At 57.2% G+C, this 17,467-nt stretch overlaps 1 protein-coding gene across 3 annotated transcripts in view; it reads right to left on the bottom strand.

The window, feature by feature from the left end:
• Window positions 1-1,409: 1,409 nt before the first annotated feature.
• The window catches only part of NISCH (nischarin), a 32,980-nt gene continuing 16,922 nt past the window's right edge, over window positions 1,410-17,467 (bottom strand). Inside the window, exons 10-21 of one of the 3 annotated variants that reach the window (XM_058560466.1) lie at window positions 17,217-17,402; window positions 16,916-17,044; window positions 15,586-15,699; window positions 15,121-15,232; window positions 10,731-10,855; window positions 9,541-9,590; window positions 7,297-8,694; window positions 4,921-5,281; window positions 4,264-4,420; window positions 3,634-3,762; window positions 2,957-3,118; window positions 1,410-2,540 (exon numbers count right to left, since the gene is read on the bottom strand). In XM_058560466.1, coding sequence (XP_058416449.1) covers window positions 1,930-2,540; window positions 2,957-3,118; window positions 3,634-3,762; window positions 4,264-4,420; window positions 4,921-5,281; window positions 7,297-8,694; window positions 9,541-9,590; window positions 10,731-10,855; window positions 15,121-15,232; window positions 15,586-15,699; window positions 16,916-17,044; window positions 17,217-17,402 — 3,534 coding nt within the window. In that variant the 3' untranslated portion in view covers window positions 1,410-1,929. Of the gene's footprint in view, window positions 2,541-2,956; window positions 3,119-3,633; window positions 3,763-4,263; window positions 4,421-4,920; window positions 5,282-7,296; window positions 8,695-9,540; window positions 9,591-10,730; window positions 10,856-13,835; window positions 14,539-15,120; window positions 15,233-15,585; window positions 15,700-16,915; window positions 17,045-17,216; window positions 17,403-17,467 lie in introns of those variants that run through there. The other 2 variants (XM_058560475.1, XM_058560484.1) reach the window with 2 other exon arrangements.

The raw sequence follows: 17,467 nt of genomic DNA, 5'->3' as shown, positions 1-17,467 counted from the left end.
AACAAACAAATGAATGAATGAATGAACGAGTGAAGGCAGTTACTTTCATTATTTTATTACTGGTGGGGAAACTGAGGCTCAGATGGGCTAGGCAGGTCATCTAAGGTTGCTCAGCTATTTAGTGTTAAGACCCAATCCCAGGTCTGCTGCCTGCAGAGCCTCCCCTCAATAGGTCCTGTCCTCGCGGATCCAGGCTGGGGTCAGCTGTTACACGTTGGGCTGTGGGGTCTGGAACAGCAGCCCAGGTGGTGAGACCTCTGTGTGCCAGGCCTGGGCGTGGTGGACCCTGCCTCTGGTCGTCATTATCCTGTTGACAGATGACATAACTGAGACGGAGAGAGGTAGGTGGACATTCATAAAGGCCTTTGATAAAGGCCTGGTTGGGGGACGTCTTGTCACCTGCCCCCACCCCCCACCAGTTGGAGGGGCCATAGGGCTGGTCTTTGAGATCTGGCTGGGGGTAAGTAGGGAGACCCTCCCCTTGGTGGCTCCCCCAGCCTCCCCAGACTTCCTGAGGGCGATGGGTCCTCCAGGCCAGGATCCCTGCTCTGCTGCCACCAACGGAAAACTGAGAAGCCTGGGAGCGGGGTTGGCCACTCTCCACTCACCTCCCCGCAAATCTCGCCAAATGGCCTCGCGGTCTTGGGCTGAGGCTCCTGACTGGGCCAGGACGAGAGTGGGAGGCGAGGGGGGCTCAAGGGCCCTGTGCTGGGGGTATGAATGGGTTGAGGAAGGGTGGGGCACGGGGGCTGGGTCCCAAAGAAATCCCAGGTCCTACCTCGGCAGGGCTCCCTGAGGCAACCCCCATGTCTCTGAGGACATGAACCCAGACAGATGGGAATGGGGCCACTCTCCCACAGGCCCTCCCCCTGGGGGCCATCTCGTGAGACCCCAGAGCCCACACAATAAACAATCCCAGACTCTGAGCCTACCCTCACCACAGGCTGCACCTTCAGGTAGGGCTGGATCCAGGTGTGACAGTCCAGACCAGCAGGAGGCAGAAGGGCAGTGAGCCGGGGTGCCTTGAGGAGTTTCACACTCAGGTACTGATGCTTGTGGTTTAGCCATAGCCGAGCATGGCCCTATCCAAAGTTCCCCTCGCACCTCCCCACCCCAGACTCCAGTGCCACCGAGCAGCATCTGGCCCTGGGAGAGCCGCTCCTTTTGCCTTTCATGTTCTCCTGCCTCCTCCCTCCTCCCTTTCCCCTAACATCGCACCTCCCTGCGTCTCTAGGGCACCCTCTCCCTCAGGCCAACCACGCGCTGGGCCAATGCTCTACTGAGACCCCAGTGACCCTTGAAATAGAAGACCAAGACTGTGTCAAACTTTGCTTTATTGGAATAGAGAAAATAGGCAACAGGAATCACACTTGGTGCTGGCAGCTCTAGGTCCCCTGCCCCCACCCCTCAGCCCCAAGGCCTAGGGGACTCCTGCCCCCATGGGGCTCTCCCACTTGTCTGGACCAGGAGACACCTCCACTTTGGAAAACCACACAGGGAGGGAGCTTCCAATGTACATTTTGCTGCCAGCTTCACGATTAGCAGCAAATGCCCACAATGACAGCTACAGCCACAAGACTGGACTCAACATTTCAGGAAAGGACGCGCAACAGAGTAAATCAGGCCCACGGTGCCACATGTTAACAACGGTCCCACAACACAAGACACAACACTGGTGCGCTGGGTGATGCCGCACCAGGGCAGGCAATACACCCACGAGAGGCTGATGGCACACAGAGGCCCTGGAGGGGCTGGTGCTGTCACTCCCAGAATTGGAAAGAATCAGCTGAACATGCATGTTCACGTTCTCTGGGAGGACATTCAGACGAAGGTACCAAAAGGGAAGAGAAATCACTTTAAAAAGAACAAAGAATGCCTGCTAAGGATGCCAGGCCAGACACGGAGGGCGAGGGCTGGCTGCGGCCTGGGCTAGCCAGTGAGCTCGACAGGCAGCTCTCGGCCACACAGGGCCTCCCACTGGCGGGCCAACAGTGAGATGAGCTTCTCGCGGCTCTCGGCGCTGGGGACAAACACTTGCCACTGGACCTCACGGCCCTGGCCGGCTCTGGCCGGGCCACCTGGCACCTCCCCAAAGTGGTCCAGGGTGACGTTGCCCATGAGGTCCTGGCCCTGCACGTCATCAAAGACAAGGGTAAGGGCCTGTGGGTAGGTCTGGTAGCCCATGAGCACGCGGTCCAGGTCCCGGACACGGCGGCCGTCGTCCAGCCGGTACCGGTCCCTCTGTGGTGGCTCTTTGGCGAACTCAGGCAGTGGGTAGTGGACGAAGTCCTCATCCAGGAGGAAGATCTCGGCGCTGGTGAGCAGGAGAGTTTTGGGGCGCAGCATGCCCCTGCAGCGCCCAGGTGGTGGTGTGCCCACCTGGAAGACCTGCACATACAGCAGGATGCTGAGGGTCGGTGCCTTCTCTGGGTCAGCCATCTTCTGGGCCAAGATATATGTCAGGTCCCCGATCTCCTCTTCGCTTGGGTAGGTGAACTTGACGCGGCTCGAGTGGATCAGCTCGTAGTTCTCCATCTTCCCTGCAGAGAGAGATGCCCACCAGGGCTGGAGCCTGCAACTGGCCTTTGGCGGAGCTGGGAGCCACCCAGAAACAGCAACATGAGCAGCTGTCTGTCCGAGGTTGGGAGACAGCGCCCCAAGCCCCAGGGCCTGAGCAGATACCCAGAGGCCAGCAGCCCAGGGCAGAGCTGACACTTGAGATGCATCTGCCAGATGGCTGAGAGTTTGGCTGGGATGGAGACTCTACCATGGAAAAGCCCACGGAAATCCCCCACAGGCTAAGCAAGAAAAGAGATAAAGTAAGAGAGACAGAGGCAGAGAGGGTTCTGGGACACAGAGAGGTGCTCTGGGGCCTGCTGGAGCCCTAAGAGGTTCGTGAGGAGCCCATGACGTCAGCCCAGGTGGCCTGTCTGCGGCCTGAGTTGGGTCGGGGTACCTGTGGTCTTGTTTCCAAACTCGGAGTAGAAGTCCTTGTCAACAGGCTCAGGCGAGGGCGTGCGTTCCAGTGAGGAGAGCACAGCCATGAGGTACTGGAGGAAGCAGTGTGTCAGGTAGCTGTCCCGCGTCAAGCAGGTCACCACCTGCAGTGGGGAGGAGCCTGTGGGAGAAGGAGTTGGTCATGGTTGCAAGTTGCCGCTCCCCTAGCCCTGTCCCTGCCCCTGGAGCCATCTCTAGTCTCCAGCAGGTCAGCCGAACCTGAACACCACAGGACCAGGCCCACCTGGGAAAGCATCAGGGGCCTTGGGAGATGGCCATTTCTCAGGCCGGAAGGGCTGTGACATTTTTCTGGAAGTGGACACAGAGGCATTAGGGAAAGAGCTTAGCTCTCTCTCTGCAGGAAGTATGAGTCAGAAACATCCTGCCCGTGAGCCCAGGGCCCAGCTCTGCCTGCCCGCCCAGCACTTAGCTGCCTCGGCCCCCGCCCCCGCCCCGAGCCCCCGGGTGAGTTCTGCACTCTCAGCAGTTCCTGAAGCTGCTTCCTCTCGCCCCGGTGAACCTTCTCGCGAGCAGAGATAACTCTGCTTTTGATAACGCACCCAAACGTGGAAGGTGGAAGCCCACTGGTGACACTGCTCTTCACCCAAAATAGGTCAAAGCACAGTGGTCACTCACCCGTCAGCCGGAAATACTGGTCGAAAAGCCCAACGTTGACTGCCTGCAGGTCGCTGAGTTTTAAAACAAAACATTGCGAGATGTGGAAAGGACTGTTGTTGTAGTCGGTGTTTTTCTGATGCCAGAAATCTGTGATGGAGAGAAAGAGACTGAGCACGGTGATGGCTGTGCCAGGCGACTGTGAGTGTCCCAAGTGCACAGCTGCATCCAGTAGGAACGGGTCCCTTTGGCCAGCCTGGCCTGCTGAGGCCTGGCAAGGAGCTACCACTGCCTCTAGGCACACAAGGCCTCAAGGGCAATGCATTCCATGATCTGAGCCTCACCTGGCTCAGTGGTCACTGGGAGCCCTACAACAGGCCATTAGCTAAGGCTCCCACTGCCCTAAGGGGCAGAAGCTGCCCAACCCCCCTCGTCACAGCCAGTTCCCTTCACGTCTGACCTTAGATCCCTCAAGACAGCTCCAGGAAGAAAGCGCCATTATCCTCCCTTCCTCAGACAAGGGATTCTCGGCCCAGTGCAGCTGAGTTGCTGCTGCCTGAGACCACAGAGTTGGCTCTAGACATGGGGCCCAGCCTCTCTCCTCAGGCACGTGCTCCGAGCTCCCGGGCACCAGCAGGCCTCGGTGCCTACCCTGCAGTGGCTCTGAGAAGTAGCGGCGGAGACCGTCGTGTAGCACGAAGTACACAGCCTTGGTGGAGAGCAGCACACAGGCAGTCACCTCTAGCCCCGGGGTCTGGTAGAACACCACTGAGGACCACATAAGGTGCCTCAGCTCCTCGTTTTCAACCTGGACACAGAATGACTGGGTTTGGGCCTGTAGCAGAGTAGGGCTGGGCAGGGCATGCATCTTTTCTTCTAGACTGTGCACCCCGTCAGCCCCACTGCCCTGGTGACAGGACCACAGCCTCCAATAGGGAGACGCAGGGCCTTCGCTGCATCTTGTCAATGTATTTATAAACTCAGAGGCAGAGAGGAATTGAGGGGTGGGAGATGGATGTGCAGTGGGGTCTGCCTGGGGCCCGAGGCTAGGAGTGGCCACAGGGGGAGGTGGTGACAGAGAGGACAACTGGCCAGGGGAGGGCAGCCCAAGACCTCCCTACCCAGGTCCTCAAAGCTGTGAACAGCAGAAACTGGGGGAAAAAGCCAGCACAGAGAAGTCTGAGAACCTGAGGCTGACCCAAGGCAAGCCCTGCCTCAGCCCCCAGGACCGACTGTGCCGCCCTTCTCCATGTGAGCGCCAGCCAGTGAGACCAGCGCCAGCCAGCGAGACCAGCGCCCGGCCACTACCTCGGCAATGCTGCTGTGGAAGAACTCAACGATGGTGCTCCCCCGGAGGCTGGCAATGTGCTGGAGCGATGGGCAGGCGGGCAAGTGCGAAGGAATCTGATTCTCCTCCGAGGTGGACTGGATCAGGTGCTCGCTTGGGTACTGGGCAGACGCCTCAGCTTGCACCGGGGCCTCTGCTGGGGCCGGGGCTTCCACTAAGGCCGGAGCTGGGGTCTCTGCTGGGTTATTTGCTGGGCCTGGGGCCTCTGCCAGGACTGGAGCTGGGACCTCCACTGGGGCCAGGGCCAGGGCCGGTGTCTCCACTGGGGCTGGAGCTGGAGCCTCTGCTGGGGCCTCTTGGGGACGGTGGTCATTGCTGCATCTCCCAATCCCCCCAGAAACACCATATTAATATGTGGACCCCCAAAGGGAGATTCATAACACATGTGCAACCTCAGAGTACAGGGGGAACATGTGCACCACATGCCACCTCTGGGGTCACCTGGGATTTCATCACCAGGTTCCCTATGGGAAGACAAAACAGTAGAGGGAAAGTGCCCAGGCCCTTTCTCTCGGGAGGGAGATAGGCAGATGGGGGCAAGACAGGCCGTCTGCCACCCGAGAGCTGGGACAGCCAGATACACATGGCCCATGGACTGCAAACTTATTTTGAGAAGGGGGTAGAAGCACCAGAAATGCCACTCCAGAGCCCAGAGCACAACCCCAGGTGCCCAGGGCTGGGACTTGAGTGCACGCAGAGGTGAGAACCCAAAACTCAAACGGCCCCTCGGTTTGCCTCTGGGTCCTTCTCAGGTGGCCCAGGCTCTCACCCCACCTGGCCACCACTGTACACGGCCACACTGGTTTTCACTGGTCTGTTCCAAACACAAGATCAAACAATGCTTAGAACCCTTAAAGCTCACGGAGGTTAGAGGGGCCCCTGCAACCAGCCTACGTGCCCACGCCCATGCTGAGGGGAGTCTTTTGGACGTCATCCTGTCTACTGGACAGTCCAGCTGTTGAGAGAGATCCCTGGAGCCCTGATCTTGCACTGGGCCAAACGCCCCCAAGAAGCCTCTGGGCTGTCCTCCTGCTGTCTGTCCTGGGGCAGAGAGGTGTCTGCTAGGGTGAAGCAGGGCACCCGCCTTCCGCACGCAGTCCCCTCTGTGGGCAGGTTCCAGCCAGGCTTGGGGGCGACAAGGAAATGGAGACGAGGTGTCATCACTTGAAGCCTCAGCACAGGGACAGGGAGATGGGAAGACGGCCATGAAGGGCCACCTTGGGCACAAGCTGTTCCCCAGCATCTGGAGGCATCGGGGGTCTCTATGGAAGGCATGGGACTTGAGCCAGACATGAGAGAGGCGCTCGACTCATCCAGGAAGAGGCTGGAAGCCCTTTGGGAGCTGGGCTGGAGGAGAAGGCAGGCCCCATGAGGTGCTGGGCTAAGGACAGGGTCTCCACTATCCACCACGATGCAAGAGAAAGTGAGTTAGACCGTGTCTTAGGGGACGGGAGGGCCGACAAATGAAGGGCTTCCCGGTGCACGTGTGGGAAGCCCCAGCACACGGAAAGCTAGGGGCAGGGACAGGGCACCCACAAGGGCACAAGGTCCCTCTTGGGGTGAGTGTGGGTGTGATCGTGCCTGCCACAGGCCTCCTCTATCCCCAGCCCCAGGTGGCCCTGAGGGAAACCCGGGGAGGGAGCCCAGGAGGCAGGAGCAGAGTGAGAAAGAGAGGAGAGCAAGGAAGAAGGGGACAGGGCTGCCACCTCTTCTCTCTGTACCTCAGTCTCCCTCCAGAAGGAAAGGAGCTTTGCACAAGGTGACCACTCAGCTCACACACTCAGACCTTGCTGCTCCCAGCCAACAGCTTCCTTTGGAAGAGACTCATAAAATTACATGCAAAGAAAGGGCCCCTCAGCAACCCAGTTCTTCCATGAGAAGGCGTGTGGGGCTCACCAACAGGGTAAGGCTTGGAGCTGGGTGTCAGAGGTGGGTGGTGCTTGAAGCAGTCCCCCAGCCCACAGAGCCACCACAGGACTGTGAGCCCTTGGGGTGAAGGGGCAGTGGATGATGCCTAGAGGCCACGCTTGGGCCCAGTGGAGTGGAGCAGAGCAGAGAGGGCCAGGCAAGGGTCGGGGCAGCCCCTCAGCCTGTCCTGCACTGGTGGCAGGAGCCCAGGGACCCAGCCATGCAGGACCTTAAGTGGCAGGAGACTGGGCCAGCCCGGGCCTTTGTGAAAAGACAGCTCTCCTGGGCCTCAGAGTGAAAGTCTCCCACTCTGGGCCCACTCACATGCGCAGATGCTAGAGATCTGGTTTGGGGTGAGTGGGCTCAGACATAGTGCCATGAACTCCCTGGGCACACATCAGCCCCCATGAACCTGTGCTCAGTCTTACCTGGCCCTGCCTTCAGCAGGCTGGCCATCCACAAGGGGGCTCTGGGACCTGCCCCTGGTGGAAGGGGTCTTGGCAATGACCACTGTCTTCAGATCCTGCAGCGAGGCCCGCAGCTGGTTGTAGATGCGCAGAAAGTGGAACTTCTCATGGGGCAGCACGAAGATGGCAGTGACAAAGCGGTAGCCCACAAGCAGCTCAAGTACATGGCCATCAGCAAAGGCACCCCGAGGCTGGGTGCAGCTGCGCGTGGGGTCCAGCAGCACAGTGGAGAGCGGCACACGGCTGAGCTTGAAGCTGTTGCGGTTGCGACAGTTGTGGGTACCGCGGTTGGGCATGGGATTGAAGTCGGCCTTGATGACGTTGAGGTGCTGGGGCGTGAGCAGCAGCCAGTAGGGGATGGCGGCAGATTTGACAGCCTCAGAGGGCGCGCAGCAGGAGCGCCGCACGGCTGAGCAGAGCGTGCAGCTAGCCCACTCGATGTTGCCCGAGTAGTCCCCGGCGGCCGTCTGCACCATGCGTTTGTCGCTGTAGACCAAGTAGACAGGGAAGCAGCCCTGGCTGCGCTCCTGGCAGCTGCCCGCCACCTTGTAGAAGGTGAGCAGCTGGCGAAGGAACTCCTGCAGGCTAGTGTGGCTGCCGTAGAGCACAGGGCTGCACAGCATGGCCATGTGCTGCGGGGCGAAGCACGAGCGCAAGTCAGCGTGAAACTCGTGCAGGTTGGCGGCATCTGAGATGATGAAGAGCGTGTTCTCACTGTGCCGCACCTTGAGCACCAGACACAGCTCCGGCATGAGGAAGCCGAACTCGGTGAGGTCGCCGTGCGGGAAGCAGAAGACGAAGCGCAGAGATGAGAGGATGTGCTGGCTGCTGCCCCGTGACTCCTGGTGCGGGATCTCAAAGACAGCGATGCCAAAGTCGGTGAGCACGAGGCAGGCGGCAAACTGGCGGATGCTGCCCTGTACGTGGATCAGGAAGCACCAGAGCACCTTGAGGATGCGGATGTGCTCCAGCAGGAAGTCCTCGTCTGCGCCCAAGGCCCACTCCAGGGCCAGGCGCTCCTCTTCGCCCTCCTCTTCCTCTTCCTCCTCCTCTTCCTCCCCTCGGCCACCCTCCTCTTCATCCTCCACGTCCGGGGGCCCCATTTCAAAGTAGCGGTTCTCAGCAACATCCTCCTCCTCCTCCTCCTCCTCCTCGTCATCCTCGCCCTGGCCCTCCTCCCGCTGGTTGGCAGCCTCGATCCAGGCGGGCAGCTGCCGCTCGATGGCCTGCCGAATGAGCGTGCTTAGGCGCTGGATGAAGTCCTGGTTGGTGGCCGTGTAGCCAATGCAGGTGAAGGGCAGGAAGATGATCTGGCCAGACCCAGGCACCACCTGGACCTCAGGCTCTGCCTGCTCTGGGCTGTGTGGGGAAAGGCCAAGTCAGTGACACGCTGGGCTGTGACACCCACACCTCCCACATCTGGAGCCTGTTGCTGCACTCATGGGTCTCTCGCGCCTCCTAAACAGCTGAGCCCGCTCCCAGGACAAGCACCAGGGGGAGGCCGTGGTGCCGGAAGGCTGGGACCCCCAGTTTACTGAGGCCACACTCCCAGGGCTCAGACCACAGGCCTCCAGTGCAGTCCTGCCCATACCACATGGGCCCCCCAACAAAAGCACCACAAAGACCTCTGTTATTCAGATGCTGGCTGTGAGCCCCAAAGGCAATGAGTGCTCAGGGGCATGAGCTCACCTGTTGACAACAGTTCCCTTCAGGGGCTCCCAGAGGCCTTCAGGGAGTGGGCCAGGTGGGTCTTAGGACCTTCACATTTAAATTCAAGCTCCTCTTGGCCACTACTGCCCTCGTGAAAACGCTATGTAGAACAGGGTTGGGAAACCTCTTCTGTAAAGGGTCAGAGAGTAAACACTGCAGGCTTTGGGGACCACCCCATCCACATCATCTTCTATTTTAACACCCCTTTAAGAGTGAAACAATCATTCTTAGCTCACAGGCTGTACAAAACAGGCTGTGGACCAAACTGGCCTTGATCTGCTGACCCCTAGTGTAGGAGAACATGTGTCAGGCAAAGTTTAGGCATTAGAATTTGGAAACAGACCAGAAGCCATCCCATCTGTTTATTTATTTAAAGGAAGAAACAGTTCTGAAGGACTCTGTGAACAGACTGTTAACAAAATCCAACTGGTTACCACTAGCGCACAGCTGAGGGTATGTGGAAGGCCCAGAATGCCTTCTCAGCCTCTTCCTTACCTTGCACCGCCAACAGCTCCTGGCACGTCCCCTAAATCATCGGAAGGTGCCTGACAGAGAAGGAAATGCGGTCAGCCCCCATCTGTTGCAACCATTCCCTGGCATTTACTGGGCGCTGGACCGAGCCAGGCACCCCACCCTCCCTCACCGCCCTGTGGGAGGCTCCACTCGGGTGGATTCTGAGGCCCAGAGGGAGAGAGACTCACCAGTTATCCTGCCAGTGCACAGCAGGGCTGAGATTCCCACCTATGTCTGTCTGACCCCAGCCCATGCTCCCAACCCCTGGGCCAGAGCCTCTTGCTGCTCTGCAGCTCAGTTTGTGCCTCTGGGTCTGGCATCCAAGTGCTCCTTGTGCCACCCTGGAGGGTCCACGTGGACAGTCTACCAATTTGGAAACTGGCCAGCAGATGATGCAGTGAGCAGAGGCTGCTGCTTCAAGTGCCTGGTAAGGCCCTCCCAACGGTCTTTGGGCAGCAGGAAAAACCTAGGGCTCGGAGCGTCCTACTGTGTGACCCTTGGGAGGGTGAAGGGTGAAGGGAGAGAGCGCCGTGGAGTGCTGGGACAGAGCAAGGACACTGCAAACTGCCTCAGAGTCACAAAGCCACCACCTGGTGTTGTTGAACAGAGATGGGGCTGGAGGGAGACCCAGTACCAAGCACCCTTCACACACACACGGCAAATGAGCCACTCACACCACACTTGCCTTCCACCTCTCTCTTCCCAGGACACAGGAAAAAGCTCCAGAACCCTCAGCTGTCATAGAGGAGGAGCTGGAGTCACAGTACGTCCAAGACTACTAGGGTAACAAGTGGGAATGGGCAGAATGGCCCAGGGGTACCAGGCAGCAGGGGAGAAACACTTCCTGTTGGGTTTGGAACCCAAACAAGCCCCTCTAGGGCCTTCTGAACTGCCTTCCCCAGGGCAGTCTGCTTACATGGGCTAAGGGTCATCTGGCTTTGCCCCCCAGGGCCCAGTGAGAAAATGAGAGAGAAACGGCTGTTCCCATCAACAGAGAGAGAGAGAGAGAGGAGGCTGAACACAGACCCTAACCACAAAGCAGGGTGCACCAAGCACTGGCAGCATCTGCCACACCTCCAGCCAGGCCACCACCTACTTCCAGGTGGAAGAGTGACCTGCAGAGGTAACCAACCCCCAGAAGTAGTGGGTGGGGGGTGGGGGTGGGGCGTTACCTGTCCCGCAGGGATGGATTCCAAGGAATCAGAGCATCCCCGGACAATGGGCCGGTCCTCGGGAGTCAGACTGTCGGTGGACGAGAGGCTGCTGGCCAGGGCTTCCTCCTGCACGAACATGATTCCTGGAGAGACCAGGGATGGGCGGGTGGGGCAGGGAGAGCAGCCTTTCAACAAATGGGCTGGGGCCTTGGGCTACTGGCATGGCTGGGGCCTAGTCAGACCCCTAAACCCAGCACATGAATTACAGAAGAAAATGTTAAAACTGAAATCTTAAAATAACTTGAAGAAAGAACAAATGACTACTTATCTAATCTCAGGGTAGGGAGAGACTTTCTAAGCCTAAATCCAAAGGAAGAAACTGAGATTTGACTACATAAAAACTAAACTTCTATAAGTAAAAAAAGAAATGTAACATAAATCAAAATCAAATGAAATGAGAAAAAAGTACTTGCAATATTGGACAAAAATTTGTATCTTTAATCCATAAAAGGCTCTTACAAATGACAAAAATGGGGGAGAAAGTTGGAAACCCAATTAGGAGACTGCGAAGAACGGACAGACATTCCACAAAAGAAGAGCCAATGGATATAACATACGAAACAATGCTCACTCTCACAAGTAATCATAGATGGGCCAGCTAGAACAAGGCACCAGTTTTGTCTCGCACTTTTGCAAAGGTCAGACTGACTGCACAGCCCGGACTCGGCCTAACTGGGCAGATGTGGGCACTGGGGTGCAAGCTGGCCCACCCGTCGGAAGAGCAGTTTGGCAATATGTCCATCAAGAGCCTTATATGTGTTCACTCCTAGAGCCTCTTCCCAGGGAAATGACTGAATGTGGCCCCATCCCGCCAACCTGACATCTCTGTGGAGCTTTGCAGACAGAGGACGGCACAGGACCCCTCACACAGAAGGCTGGGCCTTCCTACAGGCTCCATTTTCCTCCAGGGCTGGCGAGGACAACCCGTGCCTGGCACTCGTGGCCTGCTTCCCACAGGACGTAACCCACTGACCCTCCCGGGCCACCTCCCATGGACAGTGCACTCTGACTCATGCAGCCCAGAGACACACAGTGTTTTTAAATCCTGCTCGGGCTGTTTTATGAATACAGCATGCCTGGGCCTGTTACTTCACTCCAGATGTTTTCTAGACTGGTGGAGGGCAGGGCCTTTTCTAACATTTTCCTAAGGCGGCTAGTTGGGTGAACACTGGTCATCAAGCCCGTTTTGCAGGTCTGGAGGAGCCCAGGGCTTGCCTCCATAGCCTGGCTTTACCACCAGTCACCATGGCCCAATGAAATAACTCAGAGCCCCCAGAGCTCCTCCAGAGGTCACAGACCCTTGTCCAGCTCAGCTGCTACCTGGCGACAGGACAACTCACGCAGCCCAAGTCCTCTGCCCATGGGCTAGGCAGGCAGATGGCTCAAGCCCAGGCACCCGCCCCCAGCAGGGGCTATGCACAGGCAGCAAGGGCAGCAGGCACACAGCCATGCAAGAAGCGCACTGTTCTCTCCTCCCTCACATGCTCAGATCCTACTCATCCTTTGAGATTCACCTCACACCACCTCCACTGCAAAACTCTCTCTGCTCTAGACATACCTCTCCCTTCTATAAATGCCCCCAAATCATTCTGCTCTGTTCCCCCCTGGCCGTACAACTCAGCTCCCCAAGAGGCTCCAAGTTTCTCAGGGGTACTGTCCTGGTCATCTCGAAACCCCCCCAATGAGGACTCGGAAAAAGGAAGCCCTTACTGACCGTTTCTGATGAGCCAGGAGCAGTGCTAAGCACTTCCCCAGTGTTAGCTCACGCACACCTCTCGTTATTTACCACAGTTCATCAAATCTAAGATGCATGGATGTGGTGCCATCTTGATCTTAGCAGGTGTCCATGGAAGGTTTTCACACAACTCCGTCACGAATACCAGCTGGCTGACAGCAACTATGAGACACCACAGACTGAAAGATGCATCTCAATTTCAGAGAATTCACAAGCTGGAAATGTCTGCATCTTAGAATCGATGAAGTAGAATATATCCACTTTACAGTAGAGAAAATAGAGCCTCAGAGAGGCTACAAGTTACTTGAGGGAACATAGCCAGGGAAGGTGGGGTGCAAACTCAGCTGACCGACCCCCAGGTGCTTGCTCCTAACCATTTCTCTATGGCCTCCTCTCAGCCCCCTGAACTTCCGCTGAAGAATCAACCATGGCATTTTGCACGTCAGCCCCTATCAGTCACAATCCTCCATGGCTCTGATAAGCTGGCTAACAGCTCCTGAGATGACAGTGGCCTGGCGTTAGCTGGACAGTGCCCCCTTCAGGCAGGCCCCTGAGCATTCAGTTTATTCACATGTTCACTTCTATGGAATCAGGCCGGGAGCAAAGCTGCTCCCACTAAGGAGAAATCCTTGCTCATCCAGGTAAGATCCAGTAGCACGTGGCTGAACACAAACATCTGTGGATTCCCCACAACAATGAGAAAAAAGCAACATTTTCTTACCACTCCCCACCCCCCAGCCCTGTTTGGAGCCGAGGAAATATGGATAGGGACAGTCTCTCTGCTTCCTTCCTGGACCATGGTCCATACAAACAAGTGGTCAGAAACGGCCACTAAGAGGACAGGACAGGGGGCATCAGGAGAATGCTTAGACAGGGGCCCGACCTTTGTTGTTGCTCACAAAAAGGAAAGAGATGTGCACACAAAGACATCCACTACAGTTTTATTTATAAGAGGTGCAAATCTGGAGACGATGTCTAAATGTCCGGTAGCTGGGAAAAGGGGGAACAGACTACGGCGAGCCACTATGTGGCACGTCCCCACGAGTGGGGCTGAGGACCAGGGCTGAGGCCTGGGCCTGGCTGGTGCAGAGGCTTCACCACCAAAGGGGGGGCTGCCTGCAGCTGCAGCCTTGGGGGCAGATGCTCCCTCATCCCGCCCGCAGCCTGCTCTTTACCAGCTTGCTCTTTGCTGGTTCACTCACTCAGTGATTCAACACATGCTGACTGAGAACCCGCTCGGGACTGGCCTCGAGGACCAGCGGCATCTCTCTGTCCCCCAGGAGCCTAGTCACGCGGTTCCTCCGCAGGCTTGACAGTGCTGCGACGGGGCGGCATGGGGCTGTGGGGCCCGAAGAGGGCGTTGGCCCCACACCAGGAGACGGGGTCAGGGAAGCATCTTCAGTGATACAAATTCCTCTCCCCTTTTATGTAAAAAAATAAACCCCAAATTTCTCAGTTAAGAGTGTTACAAAAGCAAATCGACAATCAATCTGGCACCTAACGTCACCATCCATTCCCATGATCTCTCTCATATCTCACGGCTGTAACCTGGGTGCACTGCCTTGTGGTGGGCTTTTGGACTTAAACCTAAGCACTTTCCCCTTCTTCCTACCCAGTCTCCCTCTCTCTGAAGTGATGGCTGCAGTGTATTCAGCACCACAGCTTAGCCCCCTGTCATCCTCCGATGTTTGTCACATCCCATGTTTTGCTAGCGTAAATAATGCTGCAGTGAGCATTTCACTTCCCCCTTCCCGTTATCTTATCCCGTTAAGATAAAGTCCCCAGCAGTGGGGTTACCAGGTCAAGGGGTAGGAACATTTTTCTGGCTCTTAAACACAGGGTCAAACTGTTTTCCCAAGACCTCACACCAAGTTCTGCGTCTCCAGGAGCCCAGGCGGGCGGGTGGCGTTCTTTCCTGTGTGTCCCAAGCCTTGACTCCACTCGGGACGGCACACCCTCCCCTCTTCCGTGGGGGCCGGGCCAGCAGACACTCTCATGGGACCTGCTTCACTCACTCATCTCCGAGGATGCCTGGGTTCAGAGGTGAAAGCCCTTTGAAAATGCTAAGACAGTGGGCGGGTGAAAGGGATTGGTCTTCCATGGGTCCACAGACAGCCCATCTTGGCCCCACAAACACAGTGTTTGGGGCTGGGTCACACCATGAGAGCCACAGAGATGAGGCGATGATAAAAGAAAGCTCCCCACGCAGGGATCAGGGCACCCAACTCAGCAAATTAACAAGTCCTGGCTTCCCGTGAACAAGGAGCCAATCCACCCACACTCCCTGAGGGGGAGCAGAGTCCTTATGAGCAGCAGCCCTGAGCCTGTTCAAGGGCAGCCCCAGGGCCCCATTACACACCCATGGTATCCTAGAAGAACTGGGTGTAGGCATCAGAGCAATTGGGGGTCCTCATTAAGCAGAGCTGAAATCAGGCCAGGCACCCCCAACCATATACCACCCCCAAGAGCAGCTAGCCTGCAGATAGCACCGCATCCTCCCTGTGTCTGCACCCTGTAAGGAGTAGGTGCCGACATCTCTCCCCTACTCCAGCCAGGGGGCCCAGGCAGGGCCTGTGTGGCTCTGCTTAGCAGAAAAGATACATACATGATTACCTTGGTTGGAGAGGACGGGCTGGGGCAGGGAGGCAGAGGTGGGAGCCACAGTGGGAGGGGAGCCATTGGGTCTGATGCAGGGGGCAGCTGAGAGCCGGGAATCCTCACCAACCTGAGGAAGAGTGCTTGAATCAGCCCGGGAGAGAAGAGAAAGATCAGGAAGAACAGAACATCACCAGGGTTGAGGAGGAAGAGGCTCATTGGTTCTCACACACATTGGTGATAGTGAAGGCAGTGTCACCTAGTCCTCAGCAACACCACGCGGCAGGTACTATCACCACCCCCATTTTACAGATGAGAACACACGGGGCATGACCTGCCCAAGGTCATGCAGCCCTGGAGGGATGTGGCCAGGAGTCGCTGGCCCTGAGTCCCCCCACGGCCTAGTTCCACTGCGAGCCAGCTCCTTCCTTCCAGTGAGGCTGGCTCCTCACGGCTCCTCCCGCCTCCCTCACAAAGACCCACCTTCTTCTCTGGGTTGTTCAGTTTGGACTTGACCTCCTTGGCTTTCTGAATTGCTTTTAGCACTTCCACAGTGTCCAGCTCCTTCTCTGTGGTTGCTGTGTTGTCCAGACAGACCTATAGAGTCCAGAAATTGCTATCAGTGTAGGCGCTGGCAAGCATGGCAGAAGCACAGCAGCAAGAGCCCTGCTGAGGTGTGCACCAGGCACTTTGAGGCTCAGCCTGCTGGGAGGTGAGCTCCTCACCACCCACGGAAGTGACCTGAGAGCCCCTTGGAGCAGCCCAGGCAAGCCCCACACTGCCTAGTCCGTCTCTGGGAGTCCCTCTTCAAGAAGGGGAGGCAGAGGTGCAGGGTCCACTGGGAAGGCCTCCTGGGTGGCTGAGAGTGGGGGAAGGTGGTCACTTGAACTAAGCCCCCAGTTATGGCAGAACTCAGATCAGCAAAGAGCCAGGGGAGGGCCTCTATGTTGGGGAACTGGGAGGGCAAAGGCACGGGAAGCAGGCAGGAGGGCAGGGCCCCTCATCTGCAAACACAGGAGGGAGCTGTGGGCTGGCAGGAAGTGCAGGGTGGCAGTGCAGTCAAATGAGGGAAGGTCCCAAGGGCCTGGAGAGGAGCTGACACAGCCCCATGTGGCGTGGGAGCCCAGGTCTGGAGACGGCAATGAGTGGGGAGACGGCGGGGGGGACGATAAGATCTCATCAACATTGTCTTGGTGACAGCGTGGAGAAAGGGAAACTTGGGGCCAAAAAGAGACTGGTGGGGGGATGAGGTAGGGTGAGGGAAGGATGCAAATAGACCCCCAGGTATCTTCTGGCCTGGGTTTTGGGGAGAATGGAGGAGGGGCCCACTCAAGGCTGAGGACACAGGTGAACCTGGCTAAGTATCTGGTTGGTTGGCATGGCAGCAGGTGGCCAGACACACTCTGGGCTGGGCTAGACTGGCAAAGGTGGGCAAACACTTTAGGTTTGCAGTCAGACTTTACCGCCAGAAGTTGTTTAGGAAACATGATAGTTTTAAATATCTTATTTCTGACCTTTGCCTACAATAAACAATGCTACTTTTTAAAAAGTTGAAGACAGTCTTTCCACACTCAGTCTGTGCCTGTTGGTTCATGGGAGCCCTCCTGAGGGAACCATGGCGGCCAGCGGCCCCCAACAGGAGAGGAGCGGGAAAGGCGACTTTTCCTGGGGAAGCAGCAGACTTCCCAGAACTGAAAGGACCTTGAGGGCGGGGACGTCCTTCTGAAGCAGGCAGGCTCTGCCTGTGAAGACGTGGACTCTGTCCGGACTGTCTCTCTGACGGAGGAGACCCCCGCAAACCCCAGCAGCTTACCTCAGAGGCCCTCTCTCCGAACTGAGCCAGCACCTTCGTCCGGTAGTCGGGGATGATGCTCAGAGGGTTGTTCAGCAGAGCCACGTGCTCCAGACATGGGAGGCTGCCTATGCTCCTGACCTCCTCCATCTGCAAAGGCATGAGTTCCACTCCCCTCACCCTTTTTTAACACTTCAGCAACATGACAATATGTCTGATGGCCTCTTTTAAACGAAAGGAAGCTTCCCACTCTTCTTTAAAGTGATAAACACCAAGGCACAGCCATCCCAGAACCCCGAGATCCTTCTGGGACATGGCTCACCTGTTCGATTCTGTTGTCACTGAGATCCAGGTTGACCAGGGAGTAGAGCTTGTGCAGGCCACTCAGACTCTCCAGGAGGTTGCCCGCCAGATTCAGGGTCTTGATGTTCCCCAGTTTGGTGTGAACTCCATTCAAGGAGACGAGCTTGTTGTAGGACAAGTCCAGGTGCACCAGGTTGTAGAGGTGCTGCAGCAGCATCAAGAACAGGGTAAAGTGGTTCAGGTCAAGGATCCAAAGAAAGGGGACTGACA

Source organism: Diceros bicornis, chromosome 2, assembly GCF_020826845.1.
Source record: "Diceros bicornis minor isolate mBicDic1 chromosome 2, mDicBic1.mat.cur, whole genome shotgun sequence".
NCBI classification, from domain to species: domain Eukaryota; kingdom Metazoa; phylum Chordata; class Mammalia; order Perissodactyla; family Rhinocerotidae; genus Diceros; species Diceros bicornis.
The sequence above is the reverse complement of the archived record's forward strand: the minus strand, read 5'-3'. Positions and strand labels throughout refer to the sequence as shown.